At 57.1% G+C, this 19,679-nt stretch overlaps 1 protein-coding gene across 1 annotated transcript in view; it reads left to right on the top strand.

The window, feature by feature from the left end:
• The first annotated feature begins 9,129 nt into the window (after positions 1–9,129).
• The window catches only part of PDE9A (phosphodiesterase 9A), a 108,547-nt gene continuing 97,997 nt past the window's right edge, over positions 9,130–19,679 (top strand). Inside the window, exon 1 of the mRNA XM_032276779.1 lies at positions 9,130–9,413. Within this exon, the coding sequence (XP_032132670.1) occupies positions 9,345–9,413 (69 nt within the window). The 5' untranslated portion in view covers positions 9,130–9,344. The remainder of the gene's footprint in view (positions 9,414–19,679) is intronic.

Below are 19,679 nucleotides of genomic sequence, written 5' to 3'. Positions count from 1 at the left end.
AAGGAAAGAAGGAAGGGAGGAAGGGAGGGAGGGAGGGAGGAAGGAAGAAGGAAAGAAGGAAGGGAGGGAGGGAGGAAGGGAGGGAGGGAGGAAGGGAGGGAGGGAGGAAGGGAGGGAGGAAGAAGGAAAGAAGGAAAGAAGGAAGGGAGGAAGGGAGGGAGGGAGAGAGGAAGGAAGAAGGAAAGAAGGAAGGGAGGAAGGGAGGAAGGGATCAAAAAAAGCATGGCCACAGTTTCTTTCACTAAAATAAATACAAGCTCTTGCCTCTAAAACTACCATTCATTCAGTCTATTTCTAAACAAATGTGACAGGCACTGTGGAAGTCACTCAAAATAAACAGGACCCAGCCCTCTTCTTCCCAAAGCTTGCTGCTGAGTGGGAATGACAGGACCCGTGGATCTACGCTGTGAGGGACGACGGAGCTCAGGTCTGAGGACAATTAGGATTCCATGTCCTATTTCTGAAAATTACATCATCAGTTTGCAGTTTCTTCCACTTTCAATGGATGACTCAATTTGGAGTCAGGCCTGAGCAGAGGGGTCATTTGCCTTCTTGAATCAGCCGCGACCCTGACCTAGAACCTGCAGCTGCTCACATGGTCACCTTGGGAAGCTCCCGGAGGCCGGGAACACTGAGAAGAGACTCAGATGCCCACCACCCGCCCTGGGCCAGCCCGAGAGGTCCACACGAGCTCCCAGAGGCCGGGGACGCTGAGAAGAGACTCAGAGGCCCACCACCCACCCTGGGCCAGCCTGTTGGGTTGGCTTCTCACAGGAGGTCATTTCCCACCAAGGAACTTTCGGCGGTGGGAGGAAATGGGATTCTTACAGAAACACCAGCTGGCTGGCGAGCTGAGAGTGCCTGCAGGAGGCTGGGGACCAACTCCAGGCTCCTGTGCCCGGAGGACCCAGGCCCCCAGCTCGCCCCAGCCTGGCCTGCTCAGGCCCTCCTCCACTTCTCCACCCCTTGTCCCTCAGTCTCCCCGGCAAAGAACGCAGCCCTATAAACCACAAGGAGCTCAAGAGGTGGGGTCCTATCACACCTGAAGGCCCTCAAAGCCCCACCCAGCGTGCCCGTCAGTCACACTCAGACACTGGCTCCTAAGGAGTGGGCTAGGCCAGGGACACAGGCCACTGGAAAGAAGTGTGAATTGAAAACCAGTCAGCGCTCCATAAATCTGAATGAGCTAGGAGGTGGAAGATGAGTTACAGATGCACCAGTCTCCTCGTGAAGAGACGTTAAACATCTTTGGGCCTGGCCGTGCAGAGGGGACGCGGAGGACCCCCACCTTAGAGACAGGTCCTGTCGGGCAGAGCAGCCTGGCCCAGGCCACTGAGCTGATGGCAGAACCCCGTGACCAGGTCAAGGTCATCCTCCTACTGAGCCATCCCCAACTCATGCCAAGGAGGTCACGTGCTAGAGCAGAGTCCAGCAACTGCCTCTGGGGCACGTGGCCTCCGTGTGTGCCCCAGCTGCAGTGGGCACAGGCGACAAGAGAGTCACAGGCCCACGGCTAGGGACAGAGGTCTCCTGAGGTCTGCTTGAGGCAGCACCTCTCCAGCTCAGAAGAGCCATTTTAGCCCAAGTGGGGCTGGGGGTGCTAAGTTGGCTTTTAGTATTGTTTTGAATGTTAATGAAGTCAGAGGCAGACAGCTTTGTATAGAAGGAGCATGGTTGTGTAAAGTCACTCACTGACGAGGGAACACTAGCCGTCCACTGGGCTCCAGGTGTTGGGCCTGTCCCTGCCAGAGAGGCCCCCAGGAGCCTCCCTTGGTCCTTACCCTCAGCAAGTTTATTACAGAGTGGAGAGGACCAGCGCTGTTACTGTGCGCGGGGTGCAAGCCTTGGGGACAGCTGCGTGGCAGCCTCCCGGGAAGCCCCAGGCTGCGGGATTTGCAGGCACACTCCCATCCTCCTGGTTAATCCCCAGCTTTTGGGCGGCTCCTTGTCATCCTCATTTGATAAACGAAAAACCTGCCATCTGGGGAGGAGGCACAGGTTATCCAGGGCCACAGAGCAGGCACCACTGAGGCGTGCTGGGGGTCTCAGGGACCTGGGGAGGAGCTCCTGGGTCTGCTCCAGGGATTCAAGGAAGACGTGACCATGTAGATGATGCCCTAACAAATCTTAAAGAATGAGGTGACCGAGGGGAGAAGAAACAGAGGGACAAACAGTCTTCTGCCATGAAACGGTGTGCAGTCAGGAAAGTGACAGCAGAGTATCTGGTGCCTTCAGGAGTGGGGACAAAGGCTACAGGGATCAGACAACAGAGGCCCGGCATGCCACCCACCCAGGGGTCATGAAAAAGCCCAAGCAGGCCACCCTGGGATGCCACCCTGGGATGCCATGAGAAGCTTACATGTGCCACCCTGAGGGGGGTATAGGAAGTCCAGGCATGCCACCCTGGGAGGCTAGTCCCTAATGAGGCCAAGCAGGGACATGACAGGGACAAATGAGCACAAGAGGAAGATCCCGGGAAAGTGCACGAGGGAAGGATGGAAGGGGGTGGGGAAGTCAGAGACCCGGAGGCCACCCAGTGAACCAAGACAGAAGGCAAGGTGGCCAAGGTGGCCCTGACCCACCAGCTTCCCACAAAGGCTCTTGCTGTCTACACGTGGGGAGTCAGGGCAGCCAGCAAACACCCCCAGTGAAGTGCCACGACTCCACACCACAACCGCAAAACGACAAGCGCCTGCTCAGCCCCAGTTGGCCACGGCCCCACTCTGCATCCACGTGGATGCACTCTTTTCCCTCCAGCCACTTTGTCCTGGCTAATTTTCCATCACTTTCACTTCCCCTTGCTCTGAGTTTATGGCAAAAATAACCTCACAGCCCAGACAAATTTTTTGGAAATTAAAAAAAAACAGAATCCTACCACTTCATATCCCAAACCGTTTCAACCCCCTGCTGGATTTCACAAAGCCTGCCGCTGGCATGCAAGCTCGGTGGAGCGGGGCAGCTCTGCGCGCGGGTGGGTGGCCAGGCCTGGCAGGTGGTGTGCGCTCCACAAGTGGGCCGTGGGCGCACATGGACAGGCAGCCAGCGTGCAAACGCCCTTGCCGTCTCTGCAGTCACCAGACGTGGCAGAAGCCTCTCCCTCGGCCCCTGTCCCTCATCACAGTCACCATCCTCAATGCTCTTCTCTGTGAGCATGCCACACTTTCCTTCCCCAATCTGGGAAGATGTAGGTCACTTCTTTCTTATTTTTTTTTTCATTTTAATTTTCTATTATAAATGATGCCTCCTTTCTGAGCTGACGAGAAACCCAGAATACCTACAGGAAAAGTGGCATAGTTTTGATTACTTACACAAGGAACATTAAAGACAAGCCACAGACTTGTAGAAAACAGTTGCAAAATACATAACGGGCAATCGGTTACTATCCTTTACATAGAAGGAGCTTGCAAAAATCCATTAAGATGTTAAGGGGCCGGGCGCGGTGGCTCACGCCTGTAATCCCAGCACTTTGGGAGGCCGAGGCGGGTGGATCACGAGGTCAAGAGATCGAGAACATCCTGGTCAACATGGTGAAACCCCGTCTCTACTAAAAATACAAAAAATTAGCTGGGCATGGTGGTGCATGCCTGTAATCCCAGCTACTCAGGAGGCTGAGGCAGGAGAATTGCCTGAACCCAGGAGGCGGAGGTTGCGGTGAGCCGAGGTCACGCCATTGCACTCCAGCCTGGGTAACAAGAGCGAAACTCCGTCTCAAAAAAAAAAAAAAAAAAAAAAAAAAAAAAAAAAGAAGATGTTAAAAGAGAAAAAAGGGCAAAGAATATGAATTCGCTGGAGAGACACAAGCAGGTAACAGACAGAAGCATTACCGTCTACGTGAGCTCAGTCACCAAGTTCCCCATCTTGTCTCCATCATAAACACAGAAACGAAAATCAAAGCAAGACCCTTCCTTCCCTACACTAGAAAAAATAAATGCAACTACGTCTATCTCATTTTGTTGAAAGTGTGGTGGAAGGGTCCTGTCGTGTCACAACGGTGGGAGTATAATAAATTGGCATAACGAATTTAGAGGGCAATTTGGCAAAATAAATAATGTAAATGTACTTTTGCCAGCACACAAACGTTCCACAAAGGTAAATAAACAAAGATTTATTTACCCATAAATCTTACTTCCGAAAATCAATTCTGAGGAATAGCAACACAACCAACAAAGGATGTGGATTAGGTGTTTGTTCACATTGTTTACAACAACACATCACACCAGGAGCTGGCCCAGAGTCGGAAGCACTCAGGCATCAGGGGCCTGCTGGTCCGGGGTGAGAAGGGGCAGGCCTCCCTTTTTCTGAACGAGAAGGGACTTTGTCTTTTCTACCACATCGTTTGAAATATTTACAACTAGTAATAATTTGCAATTACCAAGACCATAAAAAGAAACAGGTGGAGGGTGTGTAAATCAAACGTTACCACAACAGACATGGACGTGAGGTCTCAGTGCCAGAGTCGACTTCTTTCGCACGGAAATTGAGGGCAGAGCATCTGCCTGTATGTTTATTGATCCCATCTTGTCTGTCTCCCCCAGAATGCCAGCTTCTTCAGGTCAAAGGGCACCCCCTTTCTCTGATTCTTGGTGCGTCCCGCCTGGTGGTCATCCTGGAGAGCCCGTCAGGGTCAGATTCATTATACACATACAAGACGGGCTGATTTTTCTTAGTGTTCCATGGTGCACCTTTCAGAAGGTAAAGCGTCTTGCCTTTGACTGTCTTTTTAATCTCTCCCATAAGGTTTCCAGGGTCCAGAGGGCTTCAATCCCCTTTAATAAGCCCTGCCCAGTGCCCTGTCTGCAGTAAGAAGGCGCTGGATACATTTTGCTTGTTTGATGAATTGATTTTTCCCCAACCCCCCACCACCACCCCAAACTTGGAAGAGGCGGTGGAGGAAGCGACTGGAGTCTTTTCGGAATAGTCATGAGAAATGCTGGTTAGATCCAAGAGCGAACAGGCAGATGATGCCCAGGGCACTGGTTCAGTAGTTGCCACTGACCATGGCTCAATCCGCCAGGCCAGGCCAGCTACTGGGAGCACGTGCTGGGAGCTGCTGGCCATGGCAGGCCACACTGCATGGACACCGTCTTCTGCCTTTGGGCACCCCCTCTAGCCTTCTTCAGGGCGCTCGGACTTTCCTTCCCAGTCTTCCAATCTCATGGGAGGATGCTCACTCTTTGAGGACAGCCCAGACCCCTCTCTTCTCCTCATGTGGCTTTGCTTGGCCCTTCTTGCTGGAGACAGAGAGCTGGCCTGGGACTCGGGAACCAGCGACCAGCTCCAGCTCCTCACTCTCTGGTCGTGGCCCCTCCTCCAGGCTCAGCTCCTATGGGCTCAGCTCCTCTGGGCTCAGCTCCTCCGGGCTCGCTCAGCTCCTCCGGGCTCGCTCAGCTCCTCCGGGCTCGCTCAGCTCCTCCGGGCTTCAGTTTGGCTCTGATGCTCTAATCTCAAACTCCCCTTTGGTGTGATCTTTTTGGGAATGAAAGAGTGAGCTCTGCATACAGGAATGAGCCTGCAAGCACCCTGGAAGGTACCAGAAAAAAGTGCAGTTTGGGCAGAGGTTGGGAGGCAGAGGCTGGACCCACTCGGCTCTTGGAAGCCCTGAGGCTTGGCCCCTTCAGAATCTCCTCCACCTCCGGCGTTCCTCCCTGACACGAGGGCAGAATCTCGCGCTCTGTCCGAAGTTTCCAGGCACTTCTCATCCATACGTGAAGCTTTTCTAGTGCGCATGTGAGCTCAGTCACCAAGTTCCCCAAAGACCCAAGGCCTGAGCTGAGGAGGTATTCGACTCCACCCAGGGTCCCCAACCTGGTCCCCGGCCTGCCTGGCAGAGGCAGAAGGCTTTCTTCATTTTTATCTTGATTCTGAGGACCCAACGTTCGCAGCATTCCCGGCGGCCAGGCCAGGAGCCGGGATGCAGGTTTAGGAGACCAGGAACCCCAGGGGCTGATGTGGTGGGCACGGAGCAGCCGCCACTTCTGGAACCTTCCCCACTGAGGCTGTCCAGGACCAAGGAGCGTGGCTGCAGGCAGAGCTGGGGAAAGGAGGGCAGAGAATAGGCGCAAGGCCCACCTAGGAAACGGGCACAAATGAAGACCCCATATCCTCCAACTTGGATGCAGAGTCAACCATTCCTTACCACCTGCACAGGTGAGGTTTATGTGTCCACCTGGCTGGTCCAGGATACCCAATAGCTGGGAGGTGCTGTTTCTGGTGGGGGGGGTTCCATGAGGTGCCTCTGATGAGACTGGTGTTTGCAGTGGACTGTGGCCAATAGATGCCCCACGTGGGTGGGACCATGCAACCCCCTGAAGGCTTGAAGAGAACGAGAAGGCAGGTGAAGGAGGAACTTGCCTCTTTTTCTTCCCACCTGCCTGCTTGCCTGGGACACTGGCCTTCTCCTGCCCCAGGACTGGGTCCCCAGCATCAGCTCCTGAGTGTCAGTCCTCAGGCTCGCTCTGGAGCCACATCACCAGATTTCCCAGGACTCCGGCTCGCAGTCAGGTAGCTAGTGGAACTTCTCAGGCTCCGTCATCGAGGGAGCCAACTCCTCACTATTGGTTTGCTTTTCTCAAGGACCCCTACTCACACCCATCCAAGCCCCATCACGCCTTGCAAAGCCCTGCAAAGCTTGACTTCAGCTGCTGCTCATTGGCCCTGCCCCTTCCGTGCACTCTCCCCCAGCAGCCAAGAGGATCCTGTGAAAACCACGTCAGACCCCTCGTGGCCCTCCTCTGCACCGCCTCCAGCAAGGCGTGCAGCAGGGGGAGATCAAGTCAGTCGTGCGACCCACCACGCAGGGTTGCCCCGTCACCTCTTTGACCTCACAGCCCACTCCGGTCCCCCACAGTCCACTCCCTCCCTCCACTCCAGCCACGTGGGCTCCTGCCTGAGGCTGCTCCTGCGCCATAAGCTCCTTCCCCCTGACATACACGGGCTCCTTGCTCCTAACTCCCAGCAGTCTCTCCTGCGTGACCTTTTGCCTGACCAGTCTCTCTAAAATTCCAGCTCTCCCGCACTGCACATTCTGTATCCCTTCCCCGCAGGATGTTTCCTTTCTAGAGATGGAGTCTCACTATGGATTTTTCCTCTTTGCCCTAATTTTTATCCAATACCCTACACATTCGATTTATTTATACCATCGTGTCTGTCTCCCCCAGAGAATGCCAGCTGCTTCAGGCCGGGATCTCTGCTGATTCTGTTCACTACTGAATCCCCAGTGCCCAGGACAGCACCCAACACACAGTAATGAGACTGTTGATGAATAAAAGGCCGCACTACCACATGGGGGGTCTGGGAGAGGCACAAGTTCTTTCTGGGCAGCTGCTGCCGCCTCATCGATCCAGTATCTACACAGCAGTCCAGTCCAGCTCCTAAGAGTGCAACATAATTATAGGAGCGATTATTCTTCTAAACGCAGAATCAGCCAGGCAGCGTGAGGGGCCAGCCTGCACTGGTGCTGCATGCAGAGTCCCAGAGCACGCCCTCCACCCTCCTGGGAAACTGGACTGCAGAACTACACCCCATGGGTGGGCACTCTTCCTTCTGGGGCTCTTGGAGGAAGTGGTTACAGAAGACGAGGCCGATGACAATAAGGGATGGAGAATAAGTACAAAGCCAACGAGCCATCTGCTGGTAAGAACTCCATGCCAGGTGGCACACGATGCCCCAACAGCACGGTCTCTGGATTAGCCCAAACAGCGTCGGAACATTTGACAACAAATTGAAGTATTAACAATACTGCTCACTTGAACGAGTTGGGGACACCGTCTTCCCATAGCGAGTCATGCAGCCCACTGGAATCACCCAGCTGGGCCCACCCCAAAGGCCTCTGGGCTGTCCCCTTCTCACCCCCTGTCATTTGAAAGGCAAAACATATGGTGCCCAAGCTCTGACACGGACTCCACTGGAGCTGTGGGCAGGGGGTGCCAGGGTGCCAGGCTGCTGAGTTCCAACCCGTTGTTCTTTGAGAGTGACCCCCCCATGAGAGCAGGTGGGGGACATAAAGCGACACGGGATGGATGGTTCGAAGGCTGAAGACCACCGCTTACCTTATGGACGATGTCACCCCCACAGACAAGCAGGGAGCTCTCGCCTTCCCCAGGGCCCCAGCCGCCAGCAGGGCTCCAGATGGCCCCAGGGGTGTCTGTAAAGCCAGCCACAGTCCACCAGGTGGAGACCAGGCTAGCCCAGGGAGGGAGAGGAAATGACCACTGGCCCTGGCACTGGCCGCCCGCTGGCGGGGGAGGGGGGGAGGGAGGAGCCTGTGTGCGCCAGACTCTCTCAACAAGCAGCACCCAGACGCTCAACAGATGGAAAGCAGTGGCTTGGAACTCACTTCCAAGAAACAATAGCACATGCTCCCGCTGGCTTTGACACTTGCTTCCAAAGTCGACCAAGGCCAGGACCACGGCGTCTGAGCCTCCTCCCCAGCCCCCAACCCCATTCCCACTGGAGGAGCCCAGGAGAACGCGGGGCTGCGCAGGCAGCCCCTTCTGTGCTCCGCGGATCCAGAGGACGCCCGCGGTCCCCTCCCCTCCTGCCTTTCCCACACTCCCTGTGGCAATTCGCAAAAGGGGGGAGGGGAAGAACATGCTGAATCCAGCAGCGAGCTTGTGGCTGGGTAATCCTCGGTCCGGCCCCATCCAGGACAGAAATAAAATCGCCATTTCAGCTCCGGGCGCAGCTGGAGAAGGCTGACGCCCCCTAGTTAGGGGAAGGCTGTGGGTGAAGCAGAAGGAACTTTTCCCATTTTCTATTCAAATGAAAGGAGGGTGGCGGTCGCAGCAGGGCGAGAGGATCGAGGGGAGTCTTCCCGGCGGGGCTGGGGGGTCCACACTCAGCTCAGCCCAGCGCTGGCTCAGGAGGCACCGGCCGCGTGGGGAGGCGGCGGCTCCGGGCAGAAGGGGTCTCCAGGGGTCTGCACAACCGTCCAGGGCGCATCAGGAGATAGGCGGCCGATCCGGGGCTGGAGTCACGGGAAGAGGAAAGAGGGGGAAGGGAGGTGAAGAGAGTGAGAGGAGACGGGGAGGGAGCGGAGGAAGGGAGGGAGGGGGAAGGGGAGGGGGAGGGGCGGGAGGCCGGGAGGAGGAGCGCGCGAGCTGGAGCCCGAGCCCGAGCGGGAGCCGGAGCCGGAGCCGGAGCGCGAGCCGAGCGGAGGAAGAGACCCTGCAGCGCGCGGCGACTGCTCCGGACGGCCCGGGCCCGGCAGCGGCGCGGCTCTGGTTGGCTGAGCGCCGCGGGCCGCCCCCCGCCCACCCCCTCCCCGGCTCCCCTCCCCCGCCTCCCGCGGCGCCTGGCGTCGGGAAAGTACAGTAAAAAGTCCGAGCGCAGCCGCCGGGCTCAGGATGGGATCCGGCTCCTCCAGCTACCGGCCCAAGGCCATCTACCTGGACATCGATGGACGCATCCAGAAGGTAGCCCCCTCCCCACCTCCGGGTGGCGGCGGCGGCGGGCGGGACTGTCGGTGCGTCTGCGGGTCCCGGCTGCGGCCTCCGTGCGCCCCGCCAGCGCCGGCTCCCCGTGGAAAGGGGCGACTCGCCGTTGGGGTCCCCACGCACCGGCTCCGCGTGAAAAGGGGAGACTCGCCGGGGGTGAGGGGTGGGGGTGGGGGGTGGGGGGGACGCACTAGTTTTTCTATTTCACCGGCAGAGCTTTTCTTTTAAAAATCTGATTAGGCTGAGTTTTTACGTTCAAAGGCTGGCACCTGAAGCCTTTAATTTCCGGTGGCTCGGCCCGCTGGGCAGCTCCTGGGTCGCGGTCAGCGGAGGGGGCGAGCCGCCGCTTCCTGTGGCGCGGGGGCGGGTGCGGGGGGCGCCGGCAAAGAGGGGGCTGCTCCTCTTCAGGTGGGTAGCTCCGACTCCAGAAGGGGGATTCCGGGCCGCTGCACCTCCCGGCCCCGCGGACAGCCTGGGGGGCGGCGGGTCGGGCTGTGTCCTCCCGCGCGGAGATAGGAAGTCCCGCGAACGTCCGGGGTTCCTAACGGGCTTGAGTTACACGGGAGAGGGTTTCAGAACAGACCCCCTTTGTTTGTGGCCCCCCCTCTGACTGGCAGAGAGGGACAATGAGCGCGCCGGCTTGGAAGGGGCTCTCATTGGCTCCCCCTAAAGTCCCTAGGGAAAAGCCATTGTTAGGAAATCCCTCAAACCTCAGCTGGACGGTTCAGGAAACCGTGCAGCCACCTTTCTGCCCACGGAGTACCCCACTGAAGGAGGCCAGGAAGAGGCACCCCAGCCAGGCACACAGCAGGTGCTGGCCAGCCTTGAGTCTCTTCTGTTCCCAGATGTGTGCACTTGGCCAGCTTAATCAGTAGATTCAAGCCCGCAAGCCACCCTTACCCTGTGCCCAGCTCCATCCCGGGAAATGGAAAGAACAGCCCTCCCCCACTGCTTTGAGAGATTCAGATAACCGGGAGGAGGAAGGCTCTTCAAGGACAGGTAGTCACCCCCTGATTTCGTCAGTGCTGGGCAGCGGGGCAGTGGTGGGCGCACGACTACACCTAGGTCCCCGACCCCAGGACAAGGCGTCTGCAATTGCATGGGACTGTCACAGCCTCCCTTCTCCTCGAAGGAAGGAGTGACCCTCCGTTGAATATGTCACAGCTCCAGCATGTACACACACACACACGCGCACGCACACACGCTCCAGTGTTCACACACCCACTCACACAGGTGCACACACAAATGCATACACGCATGTGCACATGAGCACACAGACATGCACACTACATATGCACGTGCACACACACATTTCTGCCCAACAGATGAGAATGTATCAAAGACCTGCCTTAAAAAAACTCCTCTTTAAGTGAGTTGTCACTAGCCCAACAGCAGCTGGTCCTTCCTAAGAACATCCCAAAGGTGTCCCAGCAGCGACACTCTCGAAAGCGGGTGAAAAGTGGAAAGCGTCAGGAGGGACGGGAGGAGGACGCTGGGCGTGGCAGGCTGGGCTGTTATTGTGGGCAGGGTAGCTTTACCAAGTGGACACGCTGAGGTTGGGGTGAACTCCAGGAACGCAGCCTGCAGGTGGACCCTGGGAAGACATGGCGTGTGGCACCTGTGCCTGGGGTTGACTGCCAGCTCCACCACTTCCTGTAACCACAAGCAAGCCCCTTGGCTCCCGGAGCTGGCATCCTCGTCTGCAAAGAAGGGATAATAAAATCTGCTTTCTAGACTGGAATGAGAAGGGAACTAGCAAATGTAAACACTGCCTGGAACACAGCGGAACACAATGTGCATGATTCTCCCCTCAGTTCCTTCCACAAACGTCCTTTCCCGGTGCAAGCAGGGAGGCGCCAGGCAGGTCTCCAAGGCGCCCATCTCTATGAGGTCTGTCGCATGCTCCTGAGCTGCCCCCACCCCCCACCCCTTGCTGGGAACCCCCTCGGCAGCTCCTAGCTGGACTGTGAGCCCCAGTTGAAGCCGAGGTGTTTGCCCAAGCACGTGCTGGGGCATGATAACTTCTGCTCGCCTCCCAGGCTGCACACCCAGCAGCGCTGTTGCTGGTGAGAGCACTTTCAGCGCCGCTGCCATCAGCCGCCATTCCTTCTCTTAAAGTACCAGGCACTGGGTAAATCCTGCAATTTCTAGCGTGAACCTGTCTCCCTGCCATCCGCCCCATCTCCTCTCCATCAAATGTCTTGGACACAAACCCGTATTGCTACCTAGGAGGGGCCCTGAGGGCCACTGGGTGCGGGACATGCGGATGTGTTGCTTCTGTCACTGTTTTCTTCGGCATCATCTGGCCATGAGTCCTGGTGACAGGTACGTTGGCTCCTTCATTATCTCTGCTCTTTGTCCCTCTGGTTACCCAACCCCCTGGCCATCTCACTTTCCCCCGAGGCTGCAGAGATGGGGAGGAAGGAGGGAACATTCAAAACGGGATTCTGCCAAGTTCTCCGCTCTGGCAAAGCTCCTGTTTGATGATCTGAAGTTGTCTGAGGGACGCCCCGGGCGGCAAGTGCTGGCATCTCCTGGCTAGGCCTTACCTGTGCAGGTGACCCTGCAGACATCCAGGCGATTCAGAGGAACCGCTGCAGCCCCTTGGCAGCCAGGTCAATGTATTTTTTTAGAAAACTCCAGACACACACAGGTGTCACGTCACCTGCCCAGAGTTACACAGTGGGAGACAGCAGCAGAAGCTTGGGGGATTCTGTCTTCCCTCCTCGCTTGGGGGTTTTCCTTCAGAGGTCGTACAGAGGAAGCTGGGGTGTGAAGTGAGTCGGAGGCTGCCTCCTGAGCCCCACGCGACATCAGGACTCCAAGGTGGCTGAAAGCTTGTGCCCCAGTGTCCAATGAGGTCCTGTTTTCAGGGCTCACTTATCTCGAGAACCTTGGGTCAGTTACTTCACTCTCTGCCCCTGTGCTGCTGTGCTAAGAATTAAATGGGATAAGGCAGATTGCCTGGTCAGTGAGCCACCCGTGTTTATTGTGCATCTACTGTGTGCTGAGTGCTGGGGTCCAGAGTGAATGGGAATGGGAAGGAAACCACAAACGATAAACAGCAGCAGATGTTGCAGGCTGGGTGGGCCACCCCCGTGTGGGGCCTGATGAACAGGTGTTCTTCCTGATGGTCAGCTTTGTGGGGAAGGAGCCCTTTGTGCAGAGCTGTGGCGGTGAGAGTGGACTCGTGAAAAGCTGCTGAAGGGCGGGGGACAGCCTCACCCAGCTGGCAGTGTCTGCACGGGCCTGTCCCCGTCGTCTGCCCCTCGGCTTGCCAGGGTGCACAGACCAGGACTTGGCACGTCCCCAGCACCAGGTGAAGCCCTCCTCTCACCCCCCACCCTGTGTCCAGACCCTCGGGTGGGCTGTTGAAGGAGGGAGGTGGGAGCCCGGGTCCCCAAACCTAGAGTGCTTCAGAAAGGACCTAGAGGCCTTGCTTCAGAAAGACTGCCCTCTAGAAGTTGGAGCTCCTCATCTTTGCCCAGAGGGCTTGTTTTTTCCGTTCCTCAGCTTCCCCAGCCTGGGGGTCCCCTGGCTGCAGGACCTGCTCCTTTCTTCTGCCTGTAGAGGAAGGGCTTGCTCAGCTGAGCCGCGCATGGATGACAGGGATGATGCACTCAGCACTGGGGGGCATCCAGGCTTGGGTTTGCCAGTCTTCCGAGCGGGGCAAGAGGGAGGCCAGTGGACCCCTGGGCCTGGCTGTGGGCTCGGCTGTGGAGAGGAGCCACATCTGGGTGAGATGAGCACCCCGGAGCCTCTGTGGGTGCCACTGCCCTGACCTGGCGGATCCGCCAGGACACTCGCACTCTGTGCAGCCTCCCTGGCACCTCTGGGCTGCTGTGTTCTTCTCCCGGCCTTGCTCTGCATCGGGAACCCAGGTCTGAATGCGCCGGCAGCAGCTTGAGTTTGCGGGGCTGTTTCTCCTCTAAGCCAGGGAGGCGGATGCGCAGAGCACAAAGGGAGGAGCAGCGCTAGAAAGTGTTCACGCATCCGCAGAAGTTGGCTCCCGGTTCTTAACAGTTTCCCACCCCCTGGGGCTCCGCCCCACCTGCGCCTGCCCCTTCACCTGCTGGAGCCCAGGGCTGCATGCCCTCGGCATCTGGCGGGGCCTGGTGGGGTCTGCCCGGGCCTTCTCACGATGCTTCCACCCAGCCTCGTCCTGGCACCCAAGGCCAGCAACCTCCGCGGGCCCCAGAGCTGTTCCTCTTTGGCTCAGGCGTCCCCGCTGTGCTTGGGGTCCAGGCCTCTGTACCCTGCTGAGGTGGTCTCTGGTCCCGGCGCAAAGGAGTCTCCCTCCCTGCTGCCTGTTTCTGCTGACCTGTCCTGTTCGGGCCCCGCCATCCCCCTAGGACCTTCATGGCCCTCTGCCTTCATTTCTTGCTTTGACACAGGCATGAGCTGGTGTCTCCCCTGGCTCCTCAGGGGAGAGGAGAGTGCGCCTGCCCCAGCCTTGTCCGCACGGTGGGGTCTTAAGCCCCATCTGGCTCCTGTGTGCCTTTCCCCTCTCCTGCCCCTGGCGTGGTCGAATGCAAACCTCCTTTACTTTAGAAGGGATGGCCTGCTCAGCCGACAGGCTGCAGCGCCCTTTCCTCTGGCTGCAGGCATTCCCACCCCTGCTTGCAGGGCTGCGTACCCCGGCTGCACTGACCCCTCTCCGGCTTTCTCAGTGCCAGCACCACTGTCGGCACCCTCCTTTCCACGTGGATGCTGGCTCTCCTCGGCCAGCCGTCATCTGTCTGCCTGTTACATCTTTATAACTTTGATGTTTACATTGATATAAAATGGTACTGTAAGTTCACTGAACTGAGAAGAGCTGGAGGAAGGGGTCACCCACACCCCTTTGGGGTTTCCAGTGTATGAATGGAGGGGGTGGCAGCGGTGGTGGGGGGCAGGGAGCAATGAAAGTTGCTGGCCTTATCGCTGTCCTGACCCCAGACTGGGGATGACACCTGTCTCCACCTGAATTGAAGCCAGGCTGTGAAAAGTAGTGAGAACCCTCGGCTTTTGGTTCCTTCTTCAATCAGCCATCAGCCGTGAAGTGCCTGAGCACGAGAGCTACGGCTGCCATCTCAGAGAGGGCACGGGAAACTGGGTTCTTCCAAGTTTTAGCCCAGGGACGCCGAGAGGTCAGGGAGCTGCCGGCCTCCCCGCTCCTTACCATTGGCGTGGTCTGAATTCCCGTTTCGCCTGACATTTCCAATGTCCAGAGGTCCAGGAGGGGACAGCTAGAGGCCAGAAGCCCACCTGACACCATCGGAATGACCATGAGTGACCTGGAAACCTCTCAGACTGAATCAATGCCACCAACCTGGGAATCCGGGAGCGCTGGTCCAGTCAGTGGTGGAGACATGGTGCAGGGACCCACAGCCTCGCCTCACCCGTTTTTGCCACCGGCCAGCCGGGAGGCCTGGGCAAAGTCACCGTCTCCCTGAGACAGTGGGAGCTCACTGTGCAGGCCACGATGAGCAATGGGGTGACGTGTCCAGGTCTAGGCATGTGGGGAGGCTGAGGAATGCCACCCTGGTCCTCAGGCCTGGGCACTGCACAGCCTCATGACGCTTCTTTCACCCTGGATCCATCCGCCTGGAAGACTCTAGAAGCATCAGTGGCAGCACCTTCCTGTCACTTGTCACTCCCCTTAGTCCACATGACCTGGAACCACAGGCAACCATGAAGAGGGAGCCAGAGCCACAGGCCCCAGGAACCCAGGTGCCACAGCCCGCACCCAGAGCCACAGGCCCCAGGAACCCAGGTGCCACAGCCTGCACCTTCATCTTTAAGCCAGGCTTTCTGGAGCTCAGTGTGGGTGGAGGGGCTGTCTGGCCTCAGAAATGGGCAAAAGACATCTCTTGTTATCAGGGAGGTAAATCCAGCGCAGAGGAAGGGCATGCTGTCCCTGTCAGATGCCTCAGATGAACTGACATGCAAATGAGAGATGAAACGGGGACGCGCCGTGCTGCTGATCTCAGTGCAGCAACCGGGACACCTCGGGGCACAGGCCGGGCAGAGAGGAGGCAGGGGCCGGGCAGGGAGGAGGCAGGGGCCGGGCAGAGAGGAGGCAGGAATGGGCCCCAGGGGGCCAGGACTTCCTGAGACTCAGGGTCCTGCAGCCCAGTCCTGGGCTTGCTTCCCAGGGGTTCGTGGGCAACTCTGAACCCTCTCCCACCCAATCACCTGCTCCCCGGGGTGCATGTGACCCAGCAAGCCTCACTCCTGGGAAATTTCTGAAGGTCTTGGGCAAGAAGGGCCCAGAGAGCCCCCCAGAGACCAGACAGCACAAACTGCCAGCTGGGCCTGCCCCAGACAAAGCGTGCCTGTGCTCCTTGGCTTTCTCCCCAGACAAACCCACTCTGAGCACAGGATCCCTCCAGCTTCCCAGGGCCCGCAGGGACGGCTCGAAGAGAAGGCAGTCTGCACGTTAGTGCCTGGGGCAGTGGTTGAGACTGAGGCTGCCGTTGGGTGCCTGCATTTCCAGGGGTACAAATCTTTTTGAGAAGAAAGTGTTCTAAGAAAGTGCACAGGTGGGGGAGGAAAGGCCACACTCTGGGTAGAGTGTCCACTGCTCTCGTGACGGTGCACCGAAATTCAGAAATCACCGCTAAGGAATTAGCCAGGAACCAAACGCCACCTGTTCCCCAAACACTATTGAATTTAAAAAAAAAAAAAAAAAAAAAGATTAAATGGTTAAAAAAAATTAAGTACACATCCAAGAGTCCATCTGCAGGTGTCGGAGGAGCACATGCCTCCTCTATTCCTGGTACCTCGGGCACAGTCATGCTGTGGGCACCAGAAGTGCCCGGTGCGCTCAGCCGCCTAAGGGGGGCTCCCAACATTTTCAAGCTCAAAAAGAAGTATTTTCACTTGAGGATGCAACTCATTTGTCTCAACCCCATCCCTGACTCTGTGTCTCCCCCTCGCCCTAACCACATCTCCCCAAATCCCGAAGCTGGTCGCACAACGGGAGAATTGGCCCTGAATAGAAACTCCCAGTACCCCTGAAGACTCGGTCTAGAAACAACTAAAAGAGGAGCCAGAACGTTTTATTCCATTTGCTTTAGATTCTCTGCCGATTTTTTTTCTATTTTAAATTGTGGTGAAATACATACAGCACAAAATTGACCACTTTAACCATTTCTAAGTGCATAGTTCAGGGGAGTTAAGTCTGTTCACCGACTGTGCAGCCATCACCACTGTCTGCCTCCGGAACTTTCCATTTCCCCAAACTGAAACTCTGTCCCCAGTAAACGCTTCCTCCCCGTCCCCTTCCCCCAGCCGCTGCCACCCACTGTTCATGCCACTTTCTGTTTCCGTGAAGCTGGTGACGGCGGACACCTCACAGAAGTGGAATCAGGATGGGCCTTCCGTGCCTGGCTTCGTTCACTCACATCGTGTTCTCAGGTGCATCCATGCTGTAGCACGTGCCATAATTTCCTGCCTTTTTAAGGCTGAACGATATTCCACTGTGTGGCTGGAGCACGTTTTATGAATCGATGAAACCGCCTGATGTTTTTAAAGCCTCAGTCATTGCCATTCTTAGTTCCTCAGTTTGCAAAGGGCCGGCCTGTTGCGATGGGTTTATTGTTGCGTCTTCTGAAAAACTTTGTGAGTTCACGGAGCCCTCCCCACGTCCTGAGTCATGGCTGTGCTGCTCTGTGAAGCCGTGTGCACGTCTGGTGGTGTGCAGGCTGTGATGTGTCGCCGCGGAAGGGGAGGGGCTGTCCAGGGAAGACGAACACGCCAGGTTCCGCTCCACGGAGCTCAGCTACCAGCCCTGCTGTGTAGAGCGCAGACGAGCCAACTTGTCATTTGACTGCCCTCGATCCCAGCTGCTGTGTGGCCTCCCCAGGGAAGTCACTCACCCCCTGTGTGCCTCAGCGTCTCTGTCTATGAAGTGGGAGGAAGTTTTCGGAAGATTAAGTGCGCTAATACGTGTCAAATGGCAGAACACGCTGGCACTTGGTAAACACTATATAAATGTTACCATTTTTATTTGTTTATTATTTATCCATGTCATAGATTTAAGGCAGTCTAATTGCAGTGCCTGGTTGAGAGAGACCTGGGCCCCACACTCCCAGGTTGTCAAGTGGCCCCTGTGCCTCCCACCATCGTCCCCAGCACAGGGCCAGGCCAGGTGTGCAGGAAGGGCCAGCTCGTTGGGAACTCTGCTTCCCAGGGTAACTCCCAGCACACCCTCCTCCTGTTTCCTCACCAGAGGAAGGGCAATGGACAATGTCTCTAATTTCCCCTCCGGCTGTTTCAGATGGATGGAACTCTGTGGTTCACACACACATACATGCACATGCATATCACACACATGCACACACCCACCACACGTGTGCACACACCCACCACACACACAGCATGCATGTCACACACATCACACACTCCACAAACATCACACACATGCACACACATCACACACCACACACAAGCACACTATGAAGATGACAGAGGAGTCAGCAGAGCCCCTGGTGATTCTAGCAGTTGAGCAGGGACAAGGCAGGCAGCCACACAGGTGGGAGGGAGGGCAGCAGGCACCCTTCGCAGAGTCACAGTGGGTCCGCCTCCTGCACCTGCCCAAAGGGTGATGCCCCTTACCTTGTTTCCTGATTTGATGAGGTTTGAAGTGGCTGAGCTTGGAGGGTATGGGCTGAGCCCTCAGCAGACAGGGCTGGCAGTGCCCCCCATCTTCCTGCCCTCTCCTGTCACACAGCTCGACTCTCGGGGACGGGGTGCCACTGTGATGTGCTGTCACCTGCAGCAGCATGTCCTTGAGCCAGGCTGAGACCGGCACTGTGTGACCAGCCTGCTCCATTGTCCCTGGGTCCTGTGCCATACTGTACGCCGAGGTACCATAGAAGCATGCCAGGCCCCATCCTATTTCTTCCCGCTGATCTTCTGCCCAGCACCACCCCTCTTAGACCTTTCCCTATAGCCCAGGCCTCTCCAGCATTCAGGACTCTGGAGCCTCCCAGGTGCTGATGGCTGAGGTCATTATCTGCATGCCAGGCCACCCAGGATGCTCCAGGTCCTTGCTGGGGTCTGGGGTTTCTGAATCAGCCTCAGTTCCTGTGGTAAGTCCACCATGTGTACTCAGACGATGGATCAGGGAGCCCCCAGAGGACGGCCCTGGGGCAGAGTCAGGTCCAGATGCCAAAGGTGCTTCTCGAGGCATCTCCGGCTCACACCTGCCCCTCCATCCAGAGTGCCAAGCTTGGCTTCTGGAAGAGAAAGCTGGGGGTTTAGTGACTCCAGCCAACTGCTGTGAGCCCGAGGCATCAAACTAAAAATAGCAAGTCCAAGAGGGAGTCTTTGTGTTCAGCTCAGTGGGCAATGGTGCCTCAATTCGCAGCATGACACAGGGCTGATGACATGGGGCATGCTGGTCACAAAGTGCCGGTCTCAGGCTGGCACAGGGACATGCCACCTGCAGCTGAGGGCACATCACAGTGGCACCCGCCCCGACAGTGCCGCTGCATTGAGGAGGAGCCCAGGTCCAGGGAGGCACTCGCAGCAGATGAGGCAGGAGGCCAGTGAGGGGTTCTGCCTTTCTTCTGGGCTGGCCTCTGCATGGACGCAGAGCAGGAAGGGTGTAAAGGTGACCCTGGCCATCAAAGCTGGCCTGGAGCCAACCTGGACCAGCACAAGGCCCAGTGCCAGCACTGAGACATTTCTTTTCTGGCAGGAAAACCGCACTTCATTTTCTAATGAAATTCCAAGGCAATCTAAAGGAAAGGGAAGAGGAGGGAAAGGAAGGGAGGAAGAGGATTCCATTCCTGTCCGAATGGAAGCCCATCACCAACTCCACTCACCGTCTGTTCTCTGTGTCCTTTTTGGATACACAGAGCCGCACTGGCCTTGCGAGAGCCTCAGGTTCCTCTCGACTCCCGCCTGCCTACACTGTCACCACGTCCCGCCATTGACCTCCATCCATCCCCTCCTGATCACTGCTGTGAGTTGAATTGTGTCTTCCAAAAAGATGGGTTCCCATCCTAACCTCTGGTACCTGCCAACATCCCGTTAGTTGGAAATAGGGTCTTTGCAGACATAATCAAGACGAGGTCGTGCTGCATTGGGGTGGGCCTCAAGCCCATATGCCTGCCGTCCTTCTAAGGAGAGGGAAATGCAGTCACACATTTGTCCGTGGAAATGAGAAGGGAAGATGTAGAGACAGAATCAGGCCGTGTGAAGACAGACTCAGACACCAGAGTGATGCGTGTACAAGCCAGGCACTGCGAGGTG

The sequence above is a fragment of the Sapajus apella genome, unplaced genomic scaffold (assembly GCF_009761245.1).
Source record: "Sapajus apella isolate SASKATOON/1434 unplaced genomic scaffold, GSC_monkey_1.0 scaffold8, whole genome shotgun sequence".
In the NCBI taxonomy this organism is placed as follows: domain Eukaryota; kingdom Metazoa; phylum Chordata; class Mammalia; order Primates; family Cebidae; genus Sapajus; species Sapajus apella.
The sequence above is the reverse complement of the archived record's forward strand: the minus strand, read 5'-3'. Positions and strand labels throughout refer to the sequence as shown.